Raw genomic sequence first — 23774 nt, forward strand, 5'->3', positions numbered from 1 at the left:
AAATTCCCTCTGGTAGTTTCATTTTCCTGGCTGGGTCCTGATGGATTACCTACTTCAGGAGCCATGTGCAAAGCTATGTTTTTTTCTGAACCCTGGTTCCTAAGGGAGATATGCTTTCCTCCTTAATTCCTCCTTGAGAGCATTCCTGAGAAATGTTCTTCCCTATGGCTTCTTTTCTTTTCCTATAGTAATAGTATTCTGTACAACTTGAGATAAAATTATATCCAGAACAACATCAGCAATCAAAAAGCTAGGTCAGCCCACTCTTGTAAAGGTGTCATCTGTTCCCAAATTGATCCACAGATTAAAAATGTCAGCTGTTACCAAATTGATCTATAGAGTTGATGCAATTCCTATCAAAATCCTCAGAGCTTTTTCATGAAAATTGAAAACTGATTCTAAAATTTATATGAAAATGCAAAGGGCCAAGAATAACCAATAACATCCCAAAGAAAAACAAGGTGAGAAGACCTTTTCCACCAGATATCAAGATTTATTTAAAAGCTATGGTGATAGAGAAAGTATGGTACTGCTCCAAGGATAAACAAATAGACCACCAAAATGGAATGGACTGATATTCTAGAACAGTCCAGAAACATACCCATACACATATGGACTCCAGGTTTTTTTCAAAGTTAAACTACAGAGCAGGTGGGAAATATGGTCATTTCAGGAAAAAAAAATTCCCAGAACAATTAGGTGATGACAGGGTTTTAAAAAAAAGAGTGACTATACCCCTATCTCATACCATGTTTATTCTAAAGCCCTGTTTCCTAAGGAAAATATTGATTTCCTCTGTCATCCTGATTTGAGAGAAATCCTGAGAAATCTACCCAAAGGCTTCCCACCCCCCCCTCCCCGTACATGGTGATCTGAAATTATAAAAGGTTTATAAAATAATGAGAAAAAAGAAAAGTAAGTCTGAATGTAGGAACTGGCTGTCGACCAACTGACAACAGTGAAAAGACATACACAGCCTCAAACACATGTTTCTAGATATGGAGGTTGGGGGGTGGGGCGGTGCGGGGGAGATGAGAAATAGGCTTGAACAATCTAAGCAGGACCTGGCTCCTCTCCCCCCGACTCATTTTAACTACCTCCCCTCACCCTTCCACCCCTTCTTCTGCCTAACTCCCCACCCCCGCTCAAGACCCCGAGCACCAAGGCGACTGGACTGGCGTAAATTTCTGCCTACTTGCGCCACCGCCCCGGGGCCGCCTCATGACGTCAGGGCTGAGCGAGGGGGCGCCGCCTCCTGGGTGCCCGCCCCTCCCGGCCCTGCGGCCCCGGCTTGCTCTTTAAAAGAGCGGGGCCTGCGCCAACCGCGCCACACCGCGGGGACCAGGATACAAGGCTATTTTCCCGGCGTATCTTCATCTCGCCTTCCGTCCACGTCTGCTCACCGCCAGCCGCAGCCCTCTTCTGCGCAGATTCCGGCGAGCCGGGCCATGCAGCCTGTGGTGCTTCTCGGCCTCCTGGGAGCCACGATGATGGCGGGTGAGTGGGCACTATGGGACGTTCAGCACCGCGGACAGCGCCAGCCTCTGCCTCTCCGGCCGCTCTGGGCATCCTGACTGGCGGATACTGGGAGACGGGGAGGGTTGAGTGGATGGTGTCTCCCTCTTGCTTGAGGTTCTTACTTTCTTCTCTTCCCTGGGTATTTCCCTTCAACTCCCCGCCCCAACGTCTGACTTGGAAAAAGCCAGAGAGCTTCCTAGCCCAACCAAAAGAGTCTGTTTTAATAGATATAAAGAAGACGTGCCCGCGCCTCCAAGGAAACCCCACATTTTGTGCTCACTTCTAAAATGTCACAGCCTCTTTACCTGTTTAGAGAGATGCTGTTATAGTCTTATTCTGTACCTGTAATTAAGTGCTTGTTTGGCTTTTTAAAACCAGATGACCACGGAGAGACAGGAGAACATGTATTATATTAGTTGGCAACTGTATAATTTATTTTATTATTTTATTATTTAAACATGATTAGATAAAAGTAAGTCTCTTATGTATATATATAGATAAGATATATCTTTTTTCTTAACACATTCATATATGTGTGTTCAGGTATATGTATGCACAGGTTTAGTGTAATATTTTTCTGTATTTTGTATTTCTGCCTCTGGGGAGAGGTAATTTCACATTCAAGTTAATCCATCTTTAAGTTATAAATGGAAACTGCAAGAAATATTTTGACCTTTGTATTCCAGAAAAATAATGAGTATAAAATAAGCACGAAAAATATTTTTAGAGTAGTAAAAAAAAAATCGTTTTAGTCAATTTGGGAAGATACAATTTTAAGTAGTAGATATTTGACAGTGCCTCTTTATGTGTGGAAAATTGTGGGATTGATCTTTCAAACTACTCTGAATCTCAAAGAAATGGTCTTTGGAGATTTGAGGAAAAAGTGTGTATGTGTGTGTGTGTGTTGAAATAAAATCCATGAGTCCATTGAGAAGTAAATATGCCACCACCAGATTAAATTGGAGGGGTTCTTTTAGCTGTCTTAATGACCTCATAGAATATTGTTCTTATCTGAGATTGAGATTCCTAATTAGAGTTGAGGCATTGCCATCCATGAATATGAGGGTTTCATTGACAGCAATTACGGGATCCCAAAGAGAAAATGAAAGCCACTGGTAATTTATTTTATTGCAAACTACATACATTCAGAATTTTCTAAAATTCTTGTCACTCTTACAAATTGCCTATAAATGTTCTCGATTTAATTAAAGGAAACCAAATGAACGTTTAGAGTCCTTCCTGGTCAAAAATATTTTCAGAAAGGAATTGCTTAACAAGCTAAATCTGTGCTATACATTGTGCTATAGACCACAAAAACAATGTCATTTATAAGGCTTATTTAACTATAGTGGTAAAATATTTATGGCTCTTATGCAAGATAATATTTTAAGAAGGGTTTATATTTTAACAGCAACTAAAATCAAGATATTATATTCTTTAAAAAAAATTTTTTTACTGAGCTATAATTCACACACCATAAAATCCATACTTTTAAAGTACATAATTCAGTGATTTTTAGTACATTCACAGATTATCACTTTTCAGAACATTTTCATCATGGTAGAAAGGAACTCCATATGCATTAGCAGTCATTCCCCATTCCCACCTCCCCCAAATGCTTGGATATTAGACATGGTAGCCTTCAAGCAGAGTTTGTTCTTTAGCAAAATCACAGGAAACCTGCAGAAACCATCTGGCTCATTTCCTACCATTATGAGTTTCTGAAGGGAGATCTACACCTTTCTACAGGAGTTGTTCACTCTAAAAATTAATATGAGTGAAGAAGCTACATGCTATTCATATATACTAGGTAAGATGGTTTCTGCATTCAAAAACGTTAGCGGGGACTTCCCTGGTGGTGCAGTGGTTAAGAATCCGCCTGCCAATGCAGGGGACACAGGTTCGATCCCTGGTCCAGGAAGATCCCACATGCCATGGAGCAACTAAGCCCGTGTGCCACAACTACTGAGCCTGCGCTCTAGAGCCCTTGAGCCACAACTACTGAGCCCGTGTGCCACGACTACTGAAGCCCATGTGCCTAGAGCCCGTGCTTCTCAGGAGAAGCCACCACAATGAGAAGCCTGCACACCGCAACGAAGAGTAGCCCCCGCTTGCCACAGCTAGAGAAAGCCTGCGCGCAGCAACAAAGACCCAAAGCAGCCAAAAAAAAAAAAAAAAAACAGTTTGCGTACCATGTTATTTTACAGCTGTATTTTCATTCTGGGATGAAACCTTAGTTTGGTAGTCTTATGGAATATTAATACTTTGGAAGTTATTCTCAGATTTATCATATGATATTATTTGAAAATTTTTCTGCCATTTGACTACTTCACTTTTATCACAATTATTGGATTTTCTTTTGTGCACCCTTAATGTTAACTTTTACAAAAATAAGTTAAACTACTTTAGAGGTATCAAGATACATTCGGTTATCACTTTGCTGCCACAGATTCTATTGGAAGAAATACAATGAAACTTAGATGTCTCACTAGATGCATAATATGCTTTCATAAGGAGACCTTAGTTCCTTTCCATCAAAAAGATGTCTGAAGAGCCTCAATTAGGAAACAGGATTGTTCTGTAAAAACAAACATGAGGGCTTCCCTGGTGGTGCAGTGGTTGAGAGTTCGCCTACCGATGCAGGGGACGTGGGTTCGTGCCCCGGTCCAGGAGGATCCCGCATGCCGCGGAGCGGCTGGGCCCGTGAGCTACGGCCACTGAGCCTGTGCATCTGGAGCCTGTGCTCCGCGGCGGGAGAGGCCACAGCGGTGAGAGGCCCGCGTACCGCAAAAAAAAACAAAAACAAAAACAAAAAAAAACATGAGCTACAAATTGTTTAGAGTCACAAAAGAAAAATATTCCTCTCCCCTCAAATCAGATGACTGTTACTACTTTAGCAATATCAGTAGTTAATAATACCTATTAAACATTTGTGGAAAAAGAAAAGTTATTAGCAAGAAACTGCATTTACCAAAGAAAGCTTAGTAAAGCTAGAATTTTAAAAGGCACTTTCTAGTTTATGACAGAAGTAATTCTCTCAGTTATTTCTTTTCAGAGCATTTTACAGATCTCAGGTGGGAAGAATAAGTGCCAAAGTGGGAATGTTCTCAAATAACAGCCATTTGGGGATAAAATAATGGCCCAGCATATTGGACCCTGAGTACCAAAGGTGGCCATCCAGATCTTGTCTGAACTACATTTCAGGAAGATAGTGGGGTCATACCTTGTTAATCGCTTCTTAAATATTTTACCAATGATTTTAACATGCTGCATAACTTTGGGCCTATTGAAACAATTGAAGTAGATCCCAGGTTGTGCTTTGAAAAGGAAAATTCAGTAAGGTGAGCAAATGAAATAGGAGTTTTATTTCTAGATTGAGCCCTATGATATGTAATTGATTGGGAGGAGGTAAAGAGATTGGAAAACAAATATTTGGGGAGGAAAGGTCAGGTTGCTGGTAATAAGAAACAACATTTGATCAGCTTCCATCTCTGATGTCTGAGAGTTTTGCTCTTGCTCCAAGTAGCTCTTCACTTGTCTCAGAGACCTGGAAGAATCTTCTGCACTGAGCTCTCCAGCCATAATAGCAGTTTCTCCTCTAGGGAGTGTCAGGAGAACTGTAGAGATGGGCCTATATGTAAATGCTTTGAGCTTCTCCAGTGGAAAGGGCTTAGAAAAAACAAAGTCAAAGTGAAAGATAAAAGAATCAAAGCAACTTTGCAAAAGGAAAAAAAGCACTGTAAAATTAAAAACACCCCTGAAGCATTTCCTAAGATGACAAAGGCACTTCAATCACTTCAATCACTGGTTTAAAATAAACAGAATCTCATGAAATTTAATTTAAATAAATTAAAATTTATCTTTTTGCAATATCCTCATGAACCATCCATTAAACACCTATTTGCATATGATATTGCAGACCCGACGATGTCCTGGTAAAATTAGATACCTCCCATATTTTTTACATGGCTGCAGACAACATGGGGGAAGGGAAACAACACTGATACAGACACATAAGCGTGCTTGTCCAAGAAAAGGCTTGGGAGTAAAACGAGGTAATTAATTATATAAGATAATCATAACCACATTTTTGTAAAGGAAGTGAGTTTCAGGGAGAATATTTTCTTGGGGACAGGAAAAGGCAAAGGGAATCACAGATCTTTACCCATTTTGAGTAGGCAGAAGGGTTGAGGAGGGCACTCCGGTTTCATTTAAACTAGGCTTGTTTTAAACTTTTTATTGACATATAATATATGTACAGAAAACTGCATATAGATCATAAGTATACAGCTTACTGAATTTTTCCCTCCTTAAGCACACCTGTGTAATCAGCACCCAGATCAAAAACAGAACATTGCCAGTATCCCAGAAGCTCCCCTTGTGTGGATTTGATTTATATTGGATATAAGATAGCATTCATTTTCAGATCATGTTTATGACATTGCTAGGGGAAACAGCTGTGTGTGCGCGTGTGCATGTGTGCGTGTGTGTGTGTGCAACTGGGGCAATTGTGGTCCCTGGGGTAGACATCCCCAACGATCTCCACTCTGCTCAGCTCTGCCTTTGACCCTCCCTCCAAGTAACATGCTGGGGGTGGGGTGATTTTGTGAGTTTGGGGACACACAGCTTCCCAAAATCAACTCACTTCCCATTCTCTTTTTCTTTCAAAGCTGTCAGTTCTTTGCCAGTGGACATCAGGAACCACAGTGAAGAAATGGTAAGTTGAGGGCTTCCCTGGTGGCGCAGTGGTTGAGAGTCCGCCTGCCGATGCAGGGGACACGGGTTCGTGCCCCTATCCCGGAAGATCCCACATGCCGCGCAGCGGCTGGGCCCGCGAGCCATGGCCGTGGAGCCTGTGTGTCCGGAGCCTGTGCTCCGCAACGGGAGAGGCCACAGCAGTGAGAGGCCCGCGTACAGCAAAAAAAAAAAAAAAAAAAAAAGAAATGGTAAGTTGAAATGGAAGTCTGGAATCCAGACTTATATCTAGACTCTGGATTCTCTCATCCCCTATCTCATCCAACTAAACAAAATAAAAACCAAAAATAGACAAACAACAATGAGGAAATGGGAGCGAGTGATGTCCCTCCTGCCCTGGGCTTTTACCTCCTTCCTGGATGTCTTAGTGCCCCTGAGGATAGCTGTCATCACACTGTTTTCCTTTGAATCTGTTCAGAAATGGGTGTTTATTTCTCTTCTCTGGATAGTCTTGACCCAGTGCCTTCTTGCATTGCTCTGTGGGGAGGCCTGGGAGGTTTCATTACAGTCCTATATGTAAGTCTACATTCCTGACCCAAGGTGTCTGCATCGGTACAGGTCACATAGCCAAGCCTCTCTTGACAGCAGCTCTGGCTTAAGTAGTCGGGCATTCCAGTGATACCAGCTTTGCCAGCCTGCTTTCTGGTTTCCCCCTAGGTGACTCGCTGCATCATCGAGGTCCTCTCAAATGCCTTGTCGAAGTCCAACACTCCACCCATCACCCCTGAGTGCCGACAAGTCCTGAAGAATAGTAAGTATCCTCCACTGCAGGAGACCTTTGTCCCTTGAGTAGTTCTTTCTCTTGCTCCCTCTGTTTCGCCTTCCACTTTACCTCCGTATGAACCAGAGGCATGATGCAGTGGGAAGACTACAGGCTAGATCAGTATCTGGGGAGATAACCTATGGCTTCCAAACCCTGCTCTGCCACTTAATAGCCGTGTTACCATGGGGAAGACCCCTTGCCTCTCTGGGTTTATTTCCTCAAAGTAAAATGAGGGAGTTGAAGTCAATGATAGTCTGTGAGCTGTCTATATAGTTCTTAAATTCCTTGGTTTGAGAGTTTGGAATTTTAAAACAGGCTTTCATTTGGGTGGAGGGAGGTACGGGAAGTGCTCGTTTGTGATTAGACGGGGAGGCGAAGTGTTCTGGAAGCAATGGAAGATGAAAGGATAGGAGACAGAAATTATTCTTCTCTTTACCTCCTACTCTTCTGACAGTGAGGAGTTAGAAGCTTGGAAAGGTGACTGGGAAACTTCTGGCCTGTTTACATGACAGATTGGTTAAGCCATTTTAATACATGGCTTGTTAGAATGAGAGGTACTACCAAATGGTATCAGGAGTTCCCGGCCTGAGAACTGGAAGGGATGGGGGTAGACTTAGAGCATCCAAGGAGTCAGAGCAATGGTCTTCTGGGTCTAGACTGGAATGTTCCTCTATACAAAACAGCTTATGTTGAAAACAAAATTTGAACAGTGATACGAGCAGTATCCATTGGAAGTTGACATGAAGAGGTAAATTTTACAAAACTATGCATCTCTGGGACTTCCCTGGCAGTCCAGTGGTTAAGACTCTGTGCTCTCAGTGCAGGGGGCATGGGTTCGATCCCTGGTTGGGGAACTAAGATCCTGCATGCTGCACAGCATGGCCAAAACAAAAACAAAAACTATGCATCTCTTTTAGCATGAAGTCAAACTGATTCAGACAAATCCGAAAAGCTCTGTTCTCTTCAACACCTTTCTCTGCTTTTAAATTTTTAGTCAGGCTGAGAACAGTGGATTTTCTTTTTTCTTTTCACCTTCAAAATCTCCTATTGCAAGATAATACTCTCTTCCTGTTGCTGCACATGAGGCCCATGCATAAAATTATAACAAGTATGAGTGACTAGCCAAAAGAGTAACCTGGGGGGACTCAATCCACTATTGGGGGCTTCAGGATAACCAAAGTAGGTGTGGGGGCCTGAGACTGTAGGAGACCCATGCACAGTGGAAGGAAGCTTCTCTACCACTCCCAGCCTACATGCCTCTTTCAGAATTTCTCCCCAACTTTCTTTTCCAGCAATTACAGGAATGAGCTTGTTAGAATGAGCTTATTAGCCATTGCAGGGAATGAGTGAGAGCAGGGTGGGTCTCCAGGCAGGGACTAAATGCTGCTCCTTTGGGCAAACCCATCTCGTTATCTCCCTTCCCCTTTCTTTGTTTACCAGATGGATGCAGAATTTTTGGGTCTGTCATACTAGGTCATCAAAGAACCAAGATTGCTTAGGAAGAGTTGTTGATTGTAGGGCTTTGCTAACTGCCAAGATCAGATTCTTAGCTCTCAGATAGGAGTCTAGCCTCTGCTCATCACTGATTGTGCCCTGGGGTCTTTTGAGTCTCTTGAGAGAGCCCCAGGAAAACTGGTCAAAATCAAATGACCCATGTCTATCAGGACCTTGGAGACATCATACCCAGAGAGCCATTAAATACTGAGATCAGGGAGATTTGAGCTCCTCCGGGGTTGCAGACTCAAACACCAGCTAGGGCCAGACAAACACATAAGAGAAAGGAATAAAACAGGACAGGAAGTGACTCACGAACTGGAGGATACATGCCCCTTCTAAGGAGGAATAGGTTTTTCTCAGCTTGAAACCCATTGTGAGAGAAATATAGATTCTGTTACCAGATCTTGGGATTTTTCAAAATAATTTAAAATTTGGATATCTAAGCAATATCTCCTAGTATTTAACTATTGCCTCTGAGTTCAAATTTACTAAAAATGTTATTTAGGCCAAATAGAATTCACCTTTGGGCTACCAGTTCATAACTTCTGTCGACTGAAAAAAAAAAAAAAAGAAGCACAACCTAAAATTTGAGATTTATATTTTATTCCATGGACATACATTCCAGGGGACAACCTCTCAGACACAGTCTGAGGGACTGTTTTGAAGAGGTAAGGGAGGAGCCAGGATATACAGGCATTCTTGCAATAAAAAACCAGATAGTCAGAACATCAAAATATTACTGTTAATTAAAGAAAACCAGACATCTTAAGTTAAGGAATTTAGCACTTTTCTATGTATGGGAAGATGCAGGAGTCTGGGCTTATTGAAGTCATTCCTTTGATACGAATCTTAATTATCTTGTTTTTTTCCATCCTGAATCCCCTCTGGGTACACAGTTAGGTGTGGCTGCAGTGCCTAGATGGCCAGGACATCCTTTGTTTACTGATTTGGCAGGCGACAAAGCTTCTGTCCTATTCTGGTTTTCTCTCTCATGCTGAAATGTCTTATGCTGATCACAGGACTGGTGGATCTTTCTGCCAACAAGTTGGATGAATTCCTTCACGTAGCCTCCCTCCCATCCCCAGCCCATCTCTGTCTCCACTCCCACTCTCTCCAGCACATCTCTGGAGTGAGCACACGCTTACTGAGCAAACAAACATTTGGGGAGCAGGGAAGAATCATTGTTTCATGGCTTGAAGAGACCTTAGGGAATTCATAGTCCAATTTCTTAACAGGTATAAGAATCTCTTTGATCTGGTCATCTCTGGCAACATGATAGTTAGGGATGGAAGGTGCATTTTCCCCTTTTTACTTGAAGTAAGAGTGAGCTTCACACCTTGGTTTTACAGATTGACAAGACTGTATGCTGCTGATCACAGCCCTCCTGAGATCTCACCTGAGGGGACTTAAAGCTCAATTTAGGAGGAAGTGCTAAGCCTCAGGCAAGCTACTACAAGCAGCATACATTTAACCTGGAAAAAATAAAAATACTTCTCTTCTTGACCAGCAGGCAGTAGGAAAGGGGCCACACAGCCTCTGCCTCGGGAAGCTGAGATTCTGTCTGGATGACATCAGTATCTGCTCAAAGCCTCCCTGCTTACCTGTGCATACCTGGTCAGCCGTGCCTCAGTGCTGCACACACCACAACTGGCTCTTAAAAGGCAAAGGCACCGGTGAAGGGCCAGCCCTCAGGTGTCTGGGTGTGAAAGGTCAGGGACATTTCAGTTGCCTCATAAAACATGAACATATGATCATGCCAGGCTGGGCTTTTAAGCAGAGACGAATAGACTGTCTGCTATTTCCTGGACATTTTTACAAAACAGACCAATTTTTTCTGTTTTGCAAATATCAGTTCAAAATGACTCATCAAGAGCCATTCAATAGAAATATCATGTGAACCACAAATATAATTTCAAATTTTCCAGTAGCCACACTAAAAAAGTAAAAAGAGACAGGTGAAATTAATTTTAATAATACATTTAATTTTGTCCAATTTATTTTATTCAATATATAATTTGTACCTACAATATGTTTATAATATATATTACCTTATACATCCAAAATATCATCATTCCAACATATCAATATGAAAATTTGAGACATTTTACATTCTTGTTTTTCATCTGAAGTCTGAAATCTGGTGGTTTCTTACATTTACAACATGTCTCAGTCTGGACCAGCCACATTTCAAGTCCTCAGTAGCCACAAAGGTTTGGCGGCCCCCACCATGGATGGCGCAGACGTCAGCCTAGAGCTGTGAGCAGCCTTGGCTTCAGGTGTTCTATATGAACTCAGTGACATCAGTTGAAATCCAAGCCCTCCCAGCTAACAACTCAGACAGTGTCAACCGCATATCTTCTTTCACAGGATGCCCTTGAGTTAAGGAGGATTTAGTGAAGATGCTGTCAACATTTAGAAAAGATGAGAAAAAATAGCATTCAATTAAAATGTTGGTTATACTGTCTAGTGTTGATTTGTGCAATACAAAGATAACTCAGTTTACTGAAGTTCATTCTCAACATTTGAGAACATGTGGGGTGGATGGGACCTGAATGAGGGAAGGACATGGTCCTTTCCACTGCTGTGCAGTTTTCTCAGGGAAGAAACAAACACCCTGCTTATCACCAATTACTAAGTTTTATTGTCACTCACTGCTAAGTTGCATCTACACAGTTGATTGGATAATAAAAGTCTGATAAACTAACACAAAATTTTTAATCCTTGGTTGAATCTGATATTTCCCATTTTGGGCATTTAACTTCATTGAGCTGGATTCTAGTGGGAACCATTTACACAATGCTAACTTTTAAACCCCTACTTAGAGCAAACATGGAAATAATGGTCCTGAATTACACCTCTCTGAGCCTCAGTGTCTCTGTCCACAAAAAGGGGAGGCTGAAATAGACAAATTCTAAGGTGTCTTCTGGTTCTAAATTCTAGTATTTTATAAACCTATATTTGGATTTCAATTTGGTCATTGAAAGATGCTTGTTGGGTGTTATGAAAAAATAAATATGCAGAGAATTTATTATCAGATTTAAACACAGCTAAGGAGTTTTCATACCATTTCTTTCTTTCTTTTTTAAAATATTTATTTATTTATCTGGCTGCGCTGGATCTTAGTTGCAGCATGCGGGATCTTGGTTGCAGCAGGCGGGATCTAGTTCCCTGACCAGGGATCGAACCCTGGCCCCCTGCACTGAGAGTGTGGAGTCTTAACCGCTGGACCACCAGGGAAGTCCCCATACCATTTCTTTTAAAAGTAATCTGAGTATATTCTTTATTAACTTAAAAAATTACCCAAGGACTTTCAGGATCTTTAGGATTTGTAGTGATCACTGAGGCTGTGCTTACTGAACCACAAACAATTCTGAAGTGATACTTACTCTTTTCTATTTTCATTATAGGTGGAAAACAGCTCAAAGATGAAGAGAAAAGTGAAAATGAAAACACAAGGTTTGAAGTGAGATTGTTAAGAGGCCCAGCTGATGCCTCAGAAGCCCCCAGGACCTCCAGTAGGGAGGACGCAGGGGAGGGGGACGCCCAAGGCCAGACAGTGACAGACACAGAGGGCGGTGGGCACAGCCGAGAGCGGGCAGGCGAGTCCCAAGGCAGCCAAGTGGCCAAAGAAGCAAAGACACGCCATTCTGAGAAGAACAATGGACACGACAGGGAGGAAGAAGAGGCGGAGAAATATCAGAAGAGGGAGCGTGTGGAAGACGGCCGTGAGGAGAGACACCCTGGAGGGGCAGGAGAGGCGCAAACTGCCCTTCCCAGCCACAGAAACCAGACTCCAGCTAAGAAAGACGAGTCAGCGTCCAGATACGGTCCGCAGTCCGCGGGGGGCCTGGAGAAGTCGCACAGCCGGGAGAGGAGCAGCCAGGAGAGCGGAGAGGAGACCGGGAGCCAGGAGAATGGGCCCCGAGAGCCGCAAAGCCACCCCGAGCGCCGGGAAGGACCTGAGGAGAGCGAGGAGGATGTCAGCCCCGAGGCGGACAAGCGACGCTCGAGGCCAAGACACCACCACGGGAGGAGCAGGCCCGACAGGTCCTCTCAGGAAGGGAGTCCTCCCGCTGAGGGAAGGGGGTACTCCCGGGAGGAGCCGCACGTGGGCACAGGCGGCTCAGGGGAAAAGAGAGCCCGCCATCCAGCCCTCTCCAGGCCTTCGGAGGAAGAAGCCGAATACGGGGAGGAAGTGCGGAGTCACCTGGCTGCCGGGGCTCCCGGGGACCCGGAGGGGGCACGATATGGGGGCAAAGGAAGTGAAGAGCACCGGGCTCCCAGGCCTGGCAGTGAGGAGAGCCCAGAGCAGGAGGACGGGAGAAAAGGCCTCAGCCTAGAGCCGCATGGCGTGGCGCACGGCCGTGACGAGGAGAGCGAGGAAGAGAGAGGCCAGGAGGGGGGGACCCGCCACAGAGCCCGGGGAGGGGACCCGGGAGCCTACCCCACTCTGCACCAGACGGAAGAGAAACGGTTCTTGGGTGAAGCGCACCACCGTGTTCGGGAAAGCCAGACGGACAAGGCGAGACGGCATCCTCCAGGCGAGTTGCGAGATTACCTCGACTATGATGAGCAAAGGGGTGAGGAGGGAGCCCGAGGGAAGTGGCCGCAGCGGGGGGACCCGCAAGACGCCGAAGAGAACAGGGAAGGAGCTAGGCTTCGAGGCAAACAGTACGCTCCCCATCGCATCACCGACAAGGAGAGGTTAGCGGAGCTCGTGGGTCCGTACGACGACCCTCCCCAGTGGAAGAGCAGCCGGTTTGAGAGAAAAGACCACATGGATGACAATTCTCTTGAGGGTGAAGAGGAGAACGGGCTGACCCTGAATGAGAAGAATTTCTTCCCAGAATACAGCTATGACTGGTGGGAGAAAAAGCCCTTTGAGGAGGATGTAAACTGGGGGTATGAGAAGAGAAACCTGGCCCCCAAACTGGATCTGAAAAGGCAGTATGACAGAGTGGCCGAACTGGACCGGCTCCTTCACTACAGGAAGAAGTCAGCTGAGTTCCCGGACTTCTATGGCTCGGAGGAGCAGATACGCCGTCGCCACGCAGCAGAAAATGAAGAGGAGAGGGCCGGCCAAGGAGCTCTGACGGAGGAAGAGGTATGGCGTGGGGCTTTTGCTTAAAACTAACTTCAGGTGGTTAATTTTAATATGTTATATACAAGACTATCTGATACTATGGGGAGATACGGATGGGAATTAATCACCATGGGACTGTACGCCTAGTAACGGAGCGGAGACAGCCTCTGGGTTTGATTTCCACCTGGCATCTAGCCATTGTCCACAGCCCTGTCCACTTCCTCCCACTGCAGTGCTGCAGTGCTTCTCAACCTCGGCTGCATCAGGATGTTCTAAAGCTCCCCAGTGGTTTCAATGTTCAGCCGAGGTTGAAAACCACTGGTCTAGTGTCTTCTCCTTGGTCATTTGGCTTTTCATCACTATTTCCCAGGGTAGAAAAGAACAGGTGATACAGAAGTTCGTTGCTTAGTTCTATCTCTGTCATCTCTTGGCCTAGAACAGTCAGACATCTACGTGTAGGAGAAGTAACATTACCAGAGCTTTACCTTCCTTAACAATGTTTTTTCCCCCCAATATTGATTATGTAGGTTGGTGCTTCTCAGGCTTGAATGTGCCTCAGAATCATGTGGGATTTCTAGCCTTAGAGTTTCTGATTCAGTAGGTAGGTCCCAGGTGGGGCCCAAGAACCTGTATTTCTGACGAGTTCCCTGGTGATACTGATGCTGCTGGTCAAGGAACCACACTTTGAAAACCACTGATGTCGGGTATCTCCTAGAGCCTCTAACATATCAAAAATTCCCCTTTCTGTTCATACTCCCTAAAACTGCAAAGAACTAAATTGATCTGGGACCTCATGCCTCTACTTTTCTGTATTTTCTAGGAAAAAGAACTTGAAAACTTGGCTGCGATGGATTTGGAACTACAGAAAATAGCTGAGAAATTCAGTGGTAACCGAAGGGGCTGATGGTCATTGGAGCAAAGGGCAAATTTTAAAAGCAGCCTCACATGATCTGTTTTCCACCACTTCACTGAAAGACCCCATTCATTTACCCAAAGGCAGAAGGTAGAATTTACTGTTCATCAAATGTTTGACACGATTGGAAATGTCCTTCATTTTTGCCAGAATGTTATTGAAAATATGAATAGCATGACTTGTAGCATATTCTTTTTCAAATAATAGATATATTAACATGCTTGTGACAATGACTGTGCTACTGTCCTTGAAAAAATGTCTCAGTTTGAAGTAATAAAAGATTCACCTGAGGCCAAAAGTGTCATGTTCTCAGCTTCCTTTGGGCTAATAGGGAGGAGTGTGATTTTTAGATCCATTCTTCAAAGTAAATTCTAAAATATAGCACTAAGATTGTTTGGTTGGTTGGTGTTTGGATACAGAAACAAAAAAAAAAAAAAGGAAAAGAGCAAACATCTGAAATCAAAGAATGTGGAGGGGGCTTCCCTGGTGGCGCAGTGGTTAAGAATCCACCTGCCAAGGCAGGGGACGCAGGTTCGAGCCCTGGTCCAGGAAGATCCCACATGCCGCGGAGCAACTAAGCCCATGCGCCACAACGACTGAGCTCGTGCGCCTAGAGCCCGTGCTCCACAACAAGAGAAGCCACCACAATGAGAAGCCTGCGCACCGCAACGAAGAGTAGCCCCCACTCACGGCAACTAGAGAAAGCCTGCGCTTTCAGAGGCAGGGCTCTGACTCTAAGTAACTGTGTGACTTTGGGCAAGTTACTTTCCCTCTCTGGGCCTCAGATTCATCAGTAAAACAAGGATATCTGTTCCATTGGGTTGTTGGTGAGGATGACTGAATTTAAGCAAAACACTCGGAGTAGTGCCCAGTGTGAGGCAATGGTGCAGGAAACAGTGGCTGCTACCATTTTTATGGCTGCAGCTTCTCACAGCAAGACCAACGGACAGTAGCCCTTCTCCCTTCTTTTACTTGGCATTTCATTCCTCACAGATGGTGGCTTCTACTTGGTTGATTACTCCTGTTTTGGCAGTTCAGGTAAAGAGTTGTCCTCCGGGCATCACCCATGACTTTTATTCATCTGGAAGGCCTGGTTCTCCTCCTCTTCACTAAGTTAAGACTTGCCTGTGATAATTTAGCCAGATTCTGGTCAGGTTAACTCTTGGTGACATACTTCTCCAGGAGGGTGTCAGTTTGTCATATGGAGAGCAAGCCAGTGCGATGAATCAGTGTGATGAATCTGACAGAAAAGTGTTCTAAATCTGGGCACACACACACTTCTAAAAGGCTGCTTATTGTCTCTCTAGGTATTTTTTCCAGCCATGGGATCATGACGGGCTGCTCCCAAAGGCGAGTGGGAAGTGCTAGGGGTCGTGGCTGCTGGAGGCAGTCCTCGTGGGACAAGGAGTTAGGATACAAATATCGTTCCGGTTTCTGGGGGCTGCCATAACAAAGTACCACAAACTGGGTAGTTTAAAACAACAGAAATTTACTCTCTCACAGTTCTGGAGGCCAGAAGCTCAAAATTAAGGTGTTGGCAGGGCTACACTCCCTCCAAAGTCAGTAGAGGAATGTCCTTCCTGCCTCTTCCAGCTGCTGGTGGCCCCAGGCATTCCTTGGCTTGTGGCACCATCATTCCAATCTCTGCCTCCATCTTCTCATGACCATCTTCTTTCTATGACCCTCTCCTCTTCACACAATGTTCTTTTTCTAAAGATACCGGTCGTGTTGGATGAAGGGCCCACCCTACTCCAGGATGAGTAATTACCTCTGCATCAATCCTATTTCCAAATAAGGTCACATTTGGAGGAACTAGGGGTTGGAACTTCAACATACCTTTTTCTGGGGGCAAAATTCAACCCATAACAAGCAGGCCCGCTCCCGCACCCCTCAGGTGGATTAACTCTGAGCCGCATATTCTGTGCCTCCTAGAACTCCCCGGGGGATTGAGCCCCAGGTGCCCCAGGTGGCCTGCTCTCTAGTGCACCCTTTATGGGCTCTCTTTACCTCCCTGTCCTGCTCCTACTGGTGACCCTACTGGTGTTTCCTGGGATCACCTCCCAGATAAACTGATTGTCCTCAACTTCTCATCTCAGGGATTGCTTCTGGGAAAGCCCAACCTAAGAAACCATTCAACGGCAGGCTCAAACTCGTCTTATGGTAAATAATGTAACCACACGTTGTAATACACTGCAGTTATAATCTCTTGTGTTACTGTGTCTTGACAGAAGATACTGGGAAATGCTTAACACGTTGCAATACATGCAACGCAATATGTCTCTCCCCTTCTCTACTGCAGTCCAGTAGAAAACAAAATCATTTCCTAAATAAAGAGAATTCAAGGGGCCCAAAATGAATAGGGATTTACTTACTGGATGAGAGAAACACTGCAATGCATCAAATGCCAGCCTGGCGAGTCACACACACACACACACACACACACACACACACACACACACACACACACACACACACACACACACACACACACACACACACACACACACACACACACACACACACACACACACACACACACACACACACACACACACACACACACACACACACACACACACACACACACACACACACACACACACACACACACACACACACACACACACACACGGCACTGCTCATGAGGAGAAGCTGCTGGCAGATGGAGCACAGCTCTGCATGGTGCCCCAGGCTTGGAAATGGTTCACACAGCTTCCTCCTGGCCCACTGCCTGGTGAGGCCCTGTGCTCCAGCACAGCTTTTCATCTTACTTTGCTGACACTTCAGGGCAGGGGAATGTGCAGGCACGAATGACCTATCTAGGTTGCAGGAGACATCCAAGAGAATCCCACCTGAGCCATAGTGCCCAGCAGAGTGCAGTTAGGACCTCTGGGTGCCACCATCTCTTTGAGAAGGAGTCAAGGACTAACCGGGTCACTGTCTTTTCCCTCTTTAATCAAAATAATATATGTTGATGGCAAAACATTGAGTGAGTGTTATGAGTTGAATTGTGTGCCTCAAAATGATATGTTGAAGTCCTAATCCCTGGCACCTGTGAACATGACCTTATCTGGAAACAGAGCTTCTGCAGATGCGATCTGTAATAGTTACGATGGGCTCATTAGGGTGGGCCCATATCCAATAGGAAGAGGGAAATTTAGATACAGACACATACAGAGAAGAATGCCATGTGAAGACAGACATACAGGGAAGAAGTCCATGTGAAGACAGTGGCAGAGACTGGAGTTATGCTGCCACCAGCCAAGAAACGCCTGGGGTCATCAGAAGCTGGAAGAGGCTAGGAAGGATTCCCCCCTAGAACTGTCAGGGGGAGTGTGGCCCTGCTGACACCCTGATTTGGAACTTCTGGCCCCTAGAATTGTGAAATAAATTTCTGTTTTAAGTCACCCCGGTGTGGTACTTTGTTAGGGCACCCTATGTACCTGATATAATGAGAAACAAATGGCCTCTGCCCGCCTCCTCCCAAATCCTTCTGCAGAGGCAGCCATCTATAGTTATTTTACAGTTTTCTTTTCTTACTTGAGTATTTAATTGTCACAGTCTCTAATATTTTATCAAGTGATGGGACAGGAGGGGAGAAAGCGTCCTATCATTACAAAATGAAAATCCACAACATACCATTGTAACATATGTATAATTGGGAGATCTCAGGTGCTAAATAATTAACTAAATGCAACAATTAGTATTTTTAGCTCAGGAGCTAGTCACTTGGACACATAACAGGCCTCAATGAGAAAGTGAAGACCAAAAGGAAGCAGGATGAGCCACATGGACACCTGGGGGACACTTCAGGCGGAGGGAACAGCAGATGCAAAGGCCCTGAAACAGGAATGTGGTTGGCACGTTTGAAGAAGAACAAGCAGGCAGCATGGGGGCCAGTCATAGGGGATGAGGGTAGAGAGGGTGGAAGGGTCCAGATCATGCAGGGCTTTGTAGGTCCTGGTAAGGACTTTGGCTTTAGCTCTTGGAGAGTTCTCTGGAGGACTGACATGATTTGCTTTACATGATAAAAACACTGCGGCTGCTGGGTTGAGAGAAGGCTGTAGGGGAAGTGAGGGCAGAAACACAGAAACCAGCAAGGAGGCCACTGCAAAACATCCTGGCGGGTCATTGTGATGGCTTGGACCAGGGTGGTGGCACTGGGGGTGGGAGAAAGTAGTCACACTCAGGATCTATTTTGGAGGCAGATGGCAGGGAGGGCCGATGGATTTGGTGTGGCAGGAGGGAAAGAGAGGCATCAAAGATGATTCCAAGGTTTCAGTCCTGAGCAACTGGGAAGAGGGGAGGTGGGGAAGGTTGCAGGAGGGACTGGCTTAGAGGGGAGGTATGTGGAACTCAGGTTGGGATTTGTTAAGTTTGAGATGTGACTAGACACCCAGTGGAAGTGTTGAGTAGGGTGTATGGGCCTGGAGCTCAAGGAAGAGGGCGGCTAAAGACACAGTGTGGGAGTCACCATCACAAAGATGGTGTATAAAGCCTCAAAATGGGGTGAGATCACCTAGTGTTATATAAATGAGCCAAAGATGACCTCTGTATATCTGCCCCAAAGTTGTTTATTTCTTCACTGTAGGCTGAGAACTGTTAGCTCAAAAGCCTGTCAGTGCCAGACTCAAAATTTATACATCCGGGGCTTCCCTGGTGGCGCAGTGGTTGAGAGTCTGCCTTTTGATGCAGGGGACGTGGGTTCGTGCCCCGGTCCGGGAGGATCCCGCATGCCGCAGAGCGGCTGGGCCCATGGGCCGTGGCCGCTGGGCCTGCGCGTCCGGAGCCTGTGCTCCGCAACGGGAGAGGCCACAACAGTGAGAGGCCCGTGTACCATCAAAAAAAAAAAAAAAAAAAAAAAAATTCATACATCCATTCGTTTTAAACATAGCCCAAAGGAGCACATTTTTGGACATTCAAGGCCCATCTGCTTTGCATACCTCTGCCAAACTATACTTAGCATCTGCTGGCCATTGATAAGATAGAGCCATGCGACTACAAGACAGACCTCAATCCTTATAAGCTGTGAGACTCCTGCCCCTTGGACCTCTCTGACTCAGCGACTCCCTGCCGTGCTGCTGAGCGGCATTACCTAGACACCAAAGGCTCCACTCCGACTCCCCTCTCCCTGGGAGTTCTCTTGCCCTCCTCCCCTTGAGTAGCAACCCCCTTGGTGTAGCTTCTGGACAGATTCCTGCTATGAGGAACATTCCTCCCTCCCCACCCTTGCAAACGTGCAGAGCTTCATCATCACCCAAAAAAGTAGGTATGCACTCCTGCCACCTCATAGTTCTATCTTTTTCTTTTATCAGTTCCCAAATCCCTTGAACATTCTACACCCAGGCAGCAAGTATGGACAAAAAAAGGGAAGAGGTGCAGGTGCTGAGCCCTGGGGCACACTGATATTTTCCTAAACATTCATCTCAGAGATGAAGAGGAACCAGCAACAGAGATGGAGGAAAAAAAGGCTAAAAAGGAAGCAGGGAACCAGGAGAGGGAAACCGTCACACGGAGAGGGGTCAAATGCTGCCAATAGGTTTAGAGGGCTGAGAAAGAGCTTTGAATTTCACTTTACATCTTTTTTTTTTTCCCTGTAAATTCACTTACTGCTTTAAAGTTTTTAACTGTTTCAGCAGTTACAGGAATATTTCTTTTTAAATCAGAAAGAAAAATATTTACATTTTAAATACAAAAGAAACATTTTAATTATTCTTGGTTTACCTCTAAAACCCAACCACTTACATGCTCATGATTTTTTTTTTTAAACTAACCTGTTCTATCTATACAACGTGTGCATCCTGTGTGATTACTAAGCATTTATTTACCCTTGGATTTTCTGTGTCAGGTTTACTTTGTTGTGGAGTTTCTTTAAAAAAGCTAACTGAATTTGTCCAATAAAAAGTCTCACATTTTTTGGAAAACCAGTGATGCAACACTGTTTCCAGATCTGCCTCCAAAGATGAACTTGGGTGTTGGTAGCTCTTTGAGAAATTCAAATCCTTCACTGAATTCATTTAGCAATGATTCCTTGGTTAAATTATATTAGGTTATTAGAAAAAAGTCTTTCACTTTTCAACATTCTGGAAAGAGATTTCACATAATGCTTCACCTTCTCAATTGCATTGTTAGGATTACGGTTTATGGCATCAATAGTCCCTTTGGCAATACTAGTATGAAATCGAGGCAGCTTTGCAGAAAGATTCAAAAAGTCTTCTACCTTCAACTTAATAAACCTTCTTTCTCTATAATATTTCTGGAAAGCTGTATCAATTCCAGTCATGTTAGGGAAACCAAATTCTGCCATTTCCGATTTCACTATCAAGTACTGAAGCATCCAAGAGAATCCTGTGTCTTTGCATCTACCTTAGTCGAGCCATACCCTCTTCTCCAAATGAGATTAATCCTGTATCTCCATATTCTTGGAGAGTTTGCAGTTCTCTCTCACAGATAATAGCATCCCAGTGCTCTTGGGGCCCCAGCCGTTGGGACGAAGCCATCCCCTCTGGGACTGCCCCTCTGACTGTGCCTGGGGCCCCAGCGCCACTGCTCTGTTTGTACCCCCCACGCTCCGAAATGCTGCCCTCCTGTTCCATTCATCGCTTCACTTAAATCTGTGGTCAGCACACTTTTCCTTAGAGGGCCAGATGGAACATATTTTAGGCTTCGAAGGCCATATGGTCTCTGTCACAACTATTCAGCTTGGCCATAGCAGAAAGCAGCCATGGACAGACAATACTTGAACAAATTAGCCTAGCCGTGTTCCAATAAAACTTCATTTATGGGCACTGCAATTTGAATTTCACGTAATTTTCACATATCACAAAATTCTTCTTCTTTTGCCTCCACCTCAACATTTAAAAATGGAAAAACCAGCTTTTAGCTTGAGGCCATACAAAAAAACTGGCAGTGCACCAGATTGGGGCTGTGGGCTGTGGCTTGCTGACACTTGGTTTAAAGCAGGCATATTCTTATTTTTGTCTCCTCTATTCCTTGAGTCTGTCGCCTTACAGCTACTCTGTGTCACTCACAGGTGATGGAAAAGAACTGTGAGAGGCCACCTTACTTACACTTATTTGTTTGTGGAAAGTACTCCCAGAAGGCAAATGACTTTTCACTCTCACTCCCTCCGCCCTCTGGATGAATTTCTCTACTTTTCCAAGTGTGCTGGTTTAGAATGATAACAACATACAACATATTGAGGCCACCCACATTTTGAAACAAGTTTTCTTTAGTACCTTGTTAACTTTCTGGCAATGTGAAAATGAAATGTCTAAATCTTTCCAGTCCTGTTTTAATACCTCATCTAAATGCCAGAAGCCCAGGTTACTAATGAACTGGAGGGGGGAGTACATCACATTAATTTCCTATTCTTCAAAGCTTTTGCACTTCCTCAGAAAGGGTCAAAAAACAGTGGGTGCCTAATAAATGTTAATGGGGGTAATTAACAGCTTATCAGTTGCTCTTCAGGTACTCACATTTCTTGCCATCTGACCTGTATTACATAAGGCCAAGAAAAATCTGTAATTTATTTTACAAAAATTAATACTAGCCCAGAGGCAACATTCTATTTCTAGTAAAGATATCAGATGTAATTGGATCCTTTCTAGCACTAGTTAAACAGAGTCCAAAATCAGGACCATTTAGAACAACATGAATTTTAACAATCAGATTTTTAGGACATGCTTCTTAGTATTTACTATTGCTATTGCAATATTTACAACCAATGCTTTATTTTTTTAAACTAATTTTTATTGTAGTATAGTTGATTTACAATGTTGTGCCAGGTTCTGCTGCACAGCAAAGTGAACCAGTCACACATATACATATAAGCCACTCTTTTTTAGATTCTTTTCCCATATAGGTCACCACAGAGCACTGAGTAGAGTTCCCTGTGCCATAGAGTAGGTTCCTATTAGTCATCCACTTTATATACAGTAGTGTGCATATGTCAGTCCCAATCTCCCAATTCACTCCCCCTTGCCCTTTTCCCCACTGGCAACCATGAGTTGGCCCCCTACGTCTGTGACTCTCTCTCTTGTCCTGCAAACAAGTTCACCTGTACCATTTTCTTAGATTCCATATACAAGCCATATCATATGATATTTGTCTTTCTCTAATTTATTTCACTGAGCATGACAATCTCCAACAACAAATGCTTTAAAACAAAATGTACACACCTTACTTTTTCTTCAAAAGTTTATACATATTAAAAAAGAATATATTTTTGGCTTTTCCATATACAACCAATAAATGAATGATTACCCATTAAGATCTGGTTCATATGAGGGAATTCCCTGGCGGTCCAGTGGTTAGGGCTCCTAGCTTCCACTGCAGGGGGCCTGGGTTCGATTCCTGGTCGGGGAATTAAGATACCGCAAGCAGCGCGGCCAAAAAAAAAAAAAAAAAAAAAAAAAAATCTGCTTCATATGAGAGAGGGGACCAAGATGGCAACATAGAAGGGTCCTGAACTCCCTCATCCCTCATTCGGATACACCGAACGTACAGCTACACACAGAGCAATCCCCTCTGAGAGAAATCCAGAAACTAGCTGAGTGATTCCTACACATCAGACAGATGAGAAAAGCCACATCAAATCCAGTAAGAGAAGCTGAGACACACTCTCAACTTCATCCTTGGCACGGCACTGTACAGTTGAGAGGGAAATGCCAACCCCAACTCCCAGCCTCTCCCTGAGGAGCACAGGGTTTGGACCACAACATAGCACCCCAACATTTAAGAGTCCCACTCAAGGAATGAACGGGCCTCCTAAAGACCTAGCTCTGAAAGCCAAGGCGGTTTAGGTCCATGAGACCCACAGGACTGTAGCAAACAAAGTAGCAGTTCTTAATGGCAACTAAACACTTGCTGCTGTGGCCACCCCCCAGGGCTCAGTGCAGAAGTGGCAAAGAACAACACCCATCTCCCAGCCTTTCCCTAAGGGTGTGACTGCACACTTTACAAGCTGCTCCTTGAGCACTAGGCTTCTAATTTAGCACACATTCAGGGACTGGCTGTGATCCAGGGCCACGGGAGTCTATGAGCACTTTCCCTACTTCCCACCTCTGGTTTGCCCCAACATTATCCGATTGCCAACCTCTCTGGAAGGAGCTTGTATGCATGTCTGGCATCCCAGCTGCCACCCAAGAACCCCAAATCTAATAGCCAATGAGAACTGCATTCACGAGTCCCACAGGACTTTAGCAAAGAAGTTTTTATATGGGTGCAGGAGCACCCCCTGCAGC

The 23774-nt window shown here is 44.6% G+C and overlaps 1 protein-coding gene and 1 pseudogene across 2 annotated transcripts; one reads left to right on the forward strand and one right to left on the reverse strand.

Annotated features, from left to right (window-relative positions):
* Positions 1–1448: 1448 nt before the first annotated feature.
* Positions 1449–14530, forward strand: CHGB (chromogranin B; the record flags this gene model as incomplete). The annotated part of the gene is made up of 5 exons (XM_081255697.1): positions 1449–1497; positions 6189–6235; positions 6931–7024; positions 11941–13637; positions 14437–14530. The coding sequence occupies 5 exons, from the start codon at positions 1449–1451 to the stop codon at positions 14518–14520; spliced, it is 1971 nt and encodes a 656-aa protein (XP_081111823.1). The 3' UTR covers positions 14521–14530.
* Positions 14531–19917: 5387 nt separating this feature from the next.
* LOC308628362 (EEF1A lysine methyltransferase 2-like) lies at positions 19918–21129 on the reverse strand (annotated as a pseudogene). The gene has a single exon. The product of its transcript is annotated as an EEF1A lysine methyltransferase 2-like (transcript).
* Between the last annotated feature and the right edge of the window lie 2645 nt (positions 21130–23774).

Source organism: Mesoplodon bidens (assembly GCF_964165515.1).
Source record: "Mesoplodon bidens genome assembly, chromosome: 15".
Classification (NCBI taxonomy): domain Eukaryota; kingdom Metazoa; phylum Chordata; class Mammalia; order Artiodactyla; family Ziphiidae; genus Mesoplodon; species Mesoplodon bidens.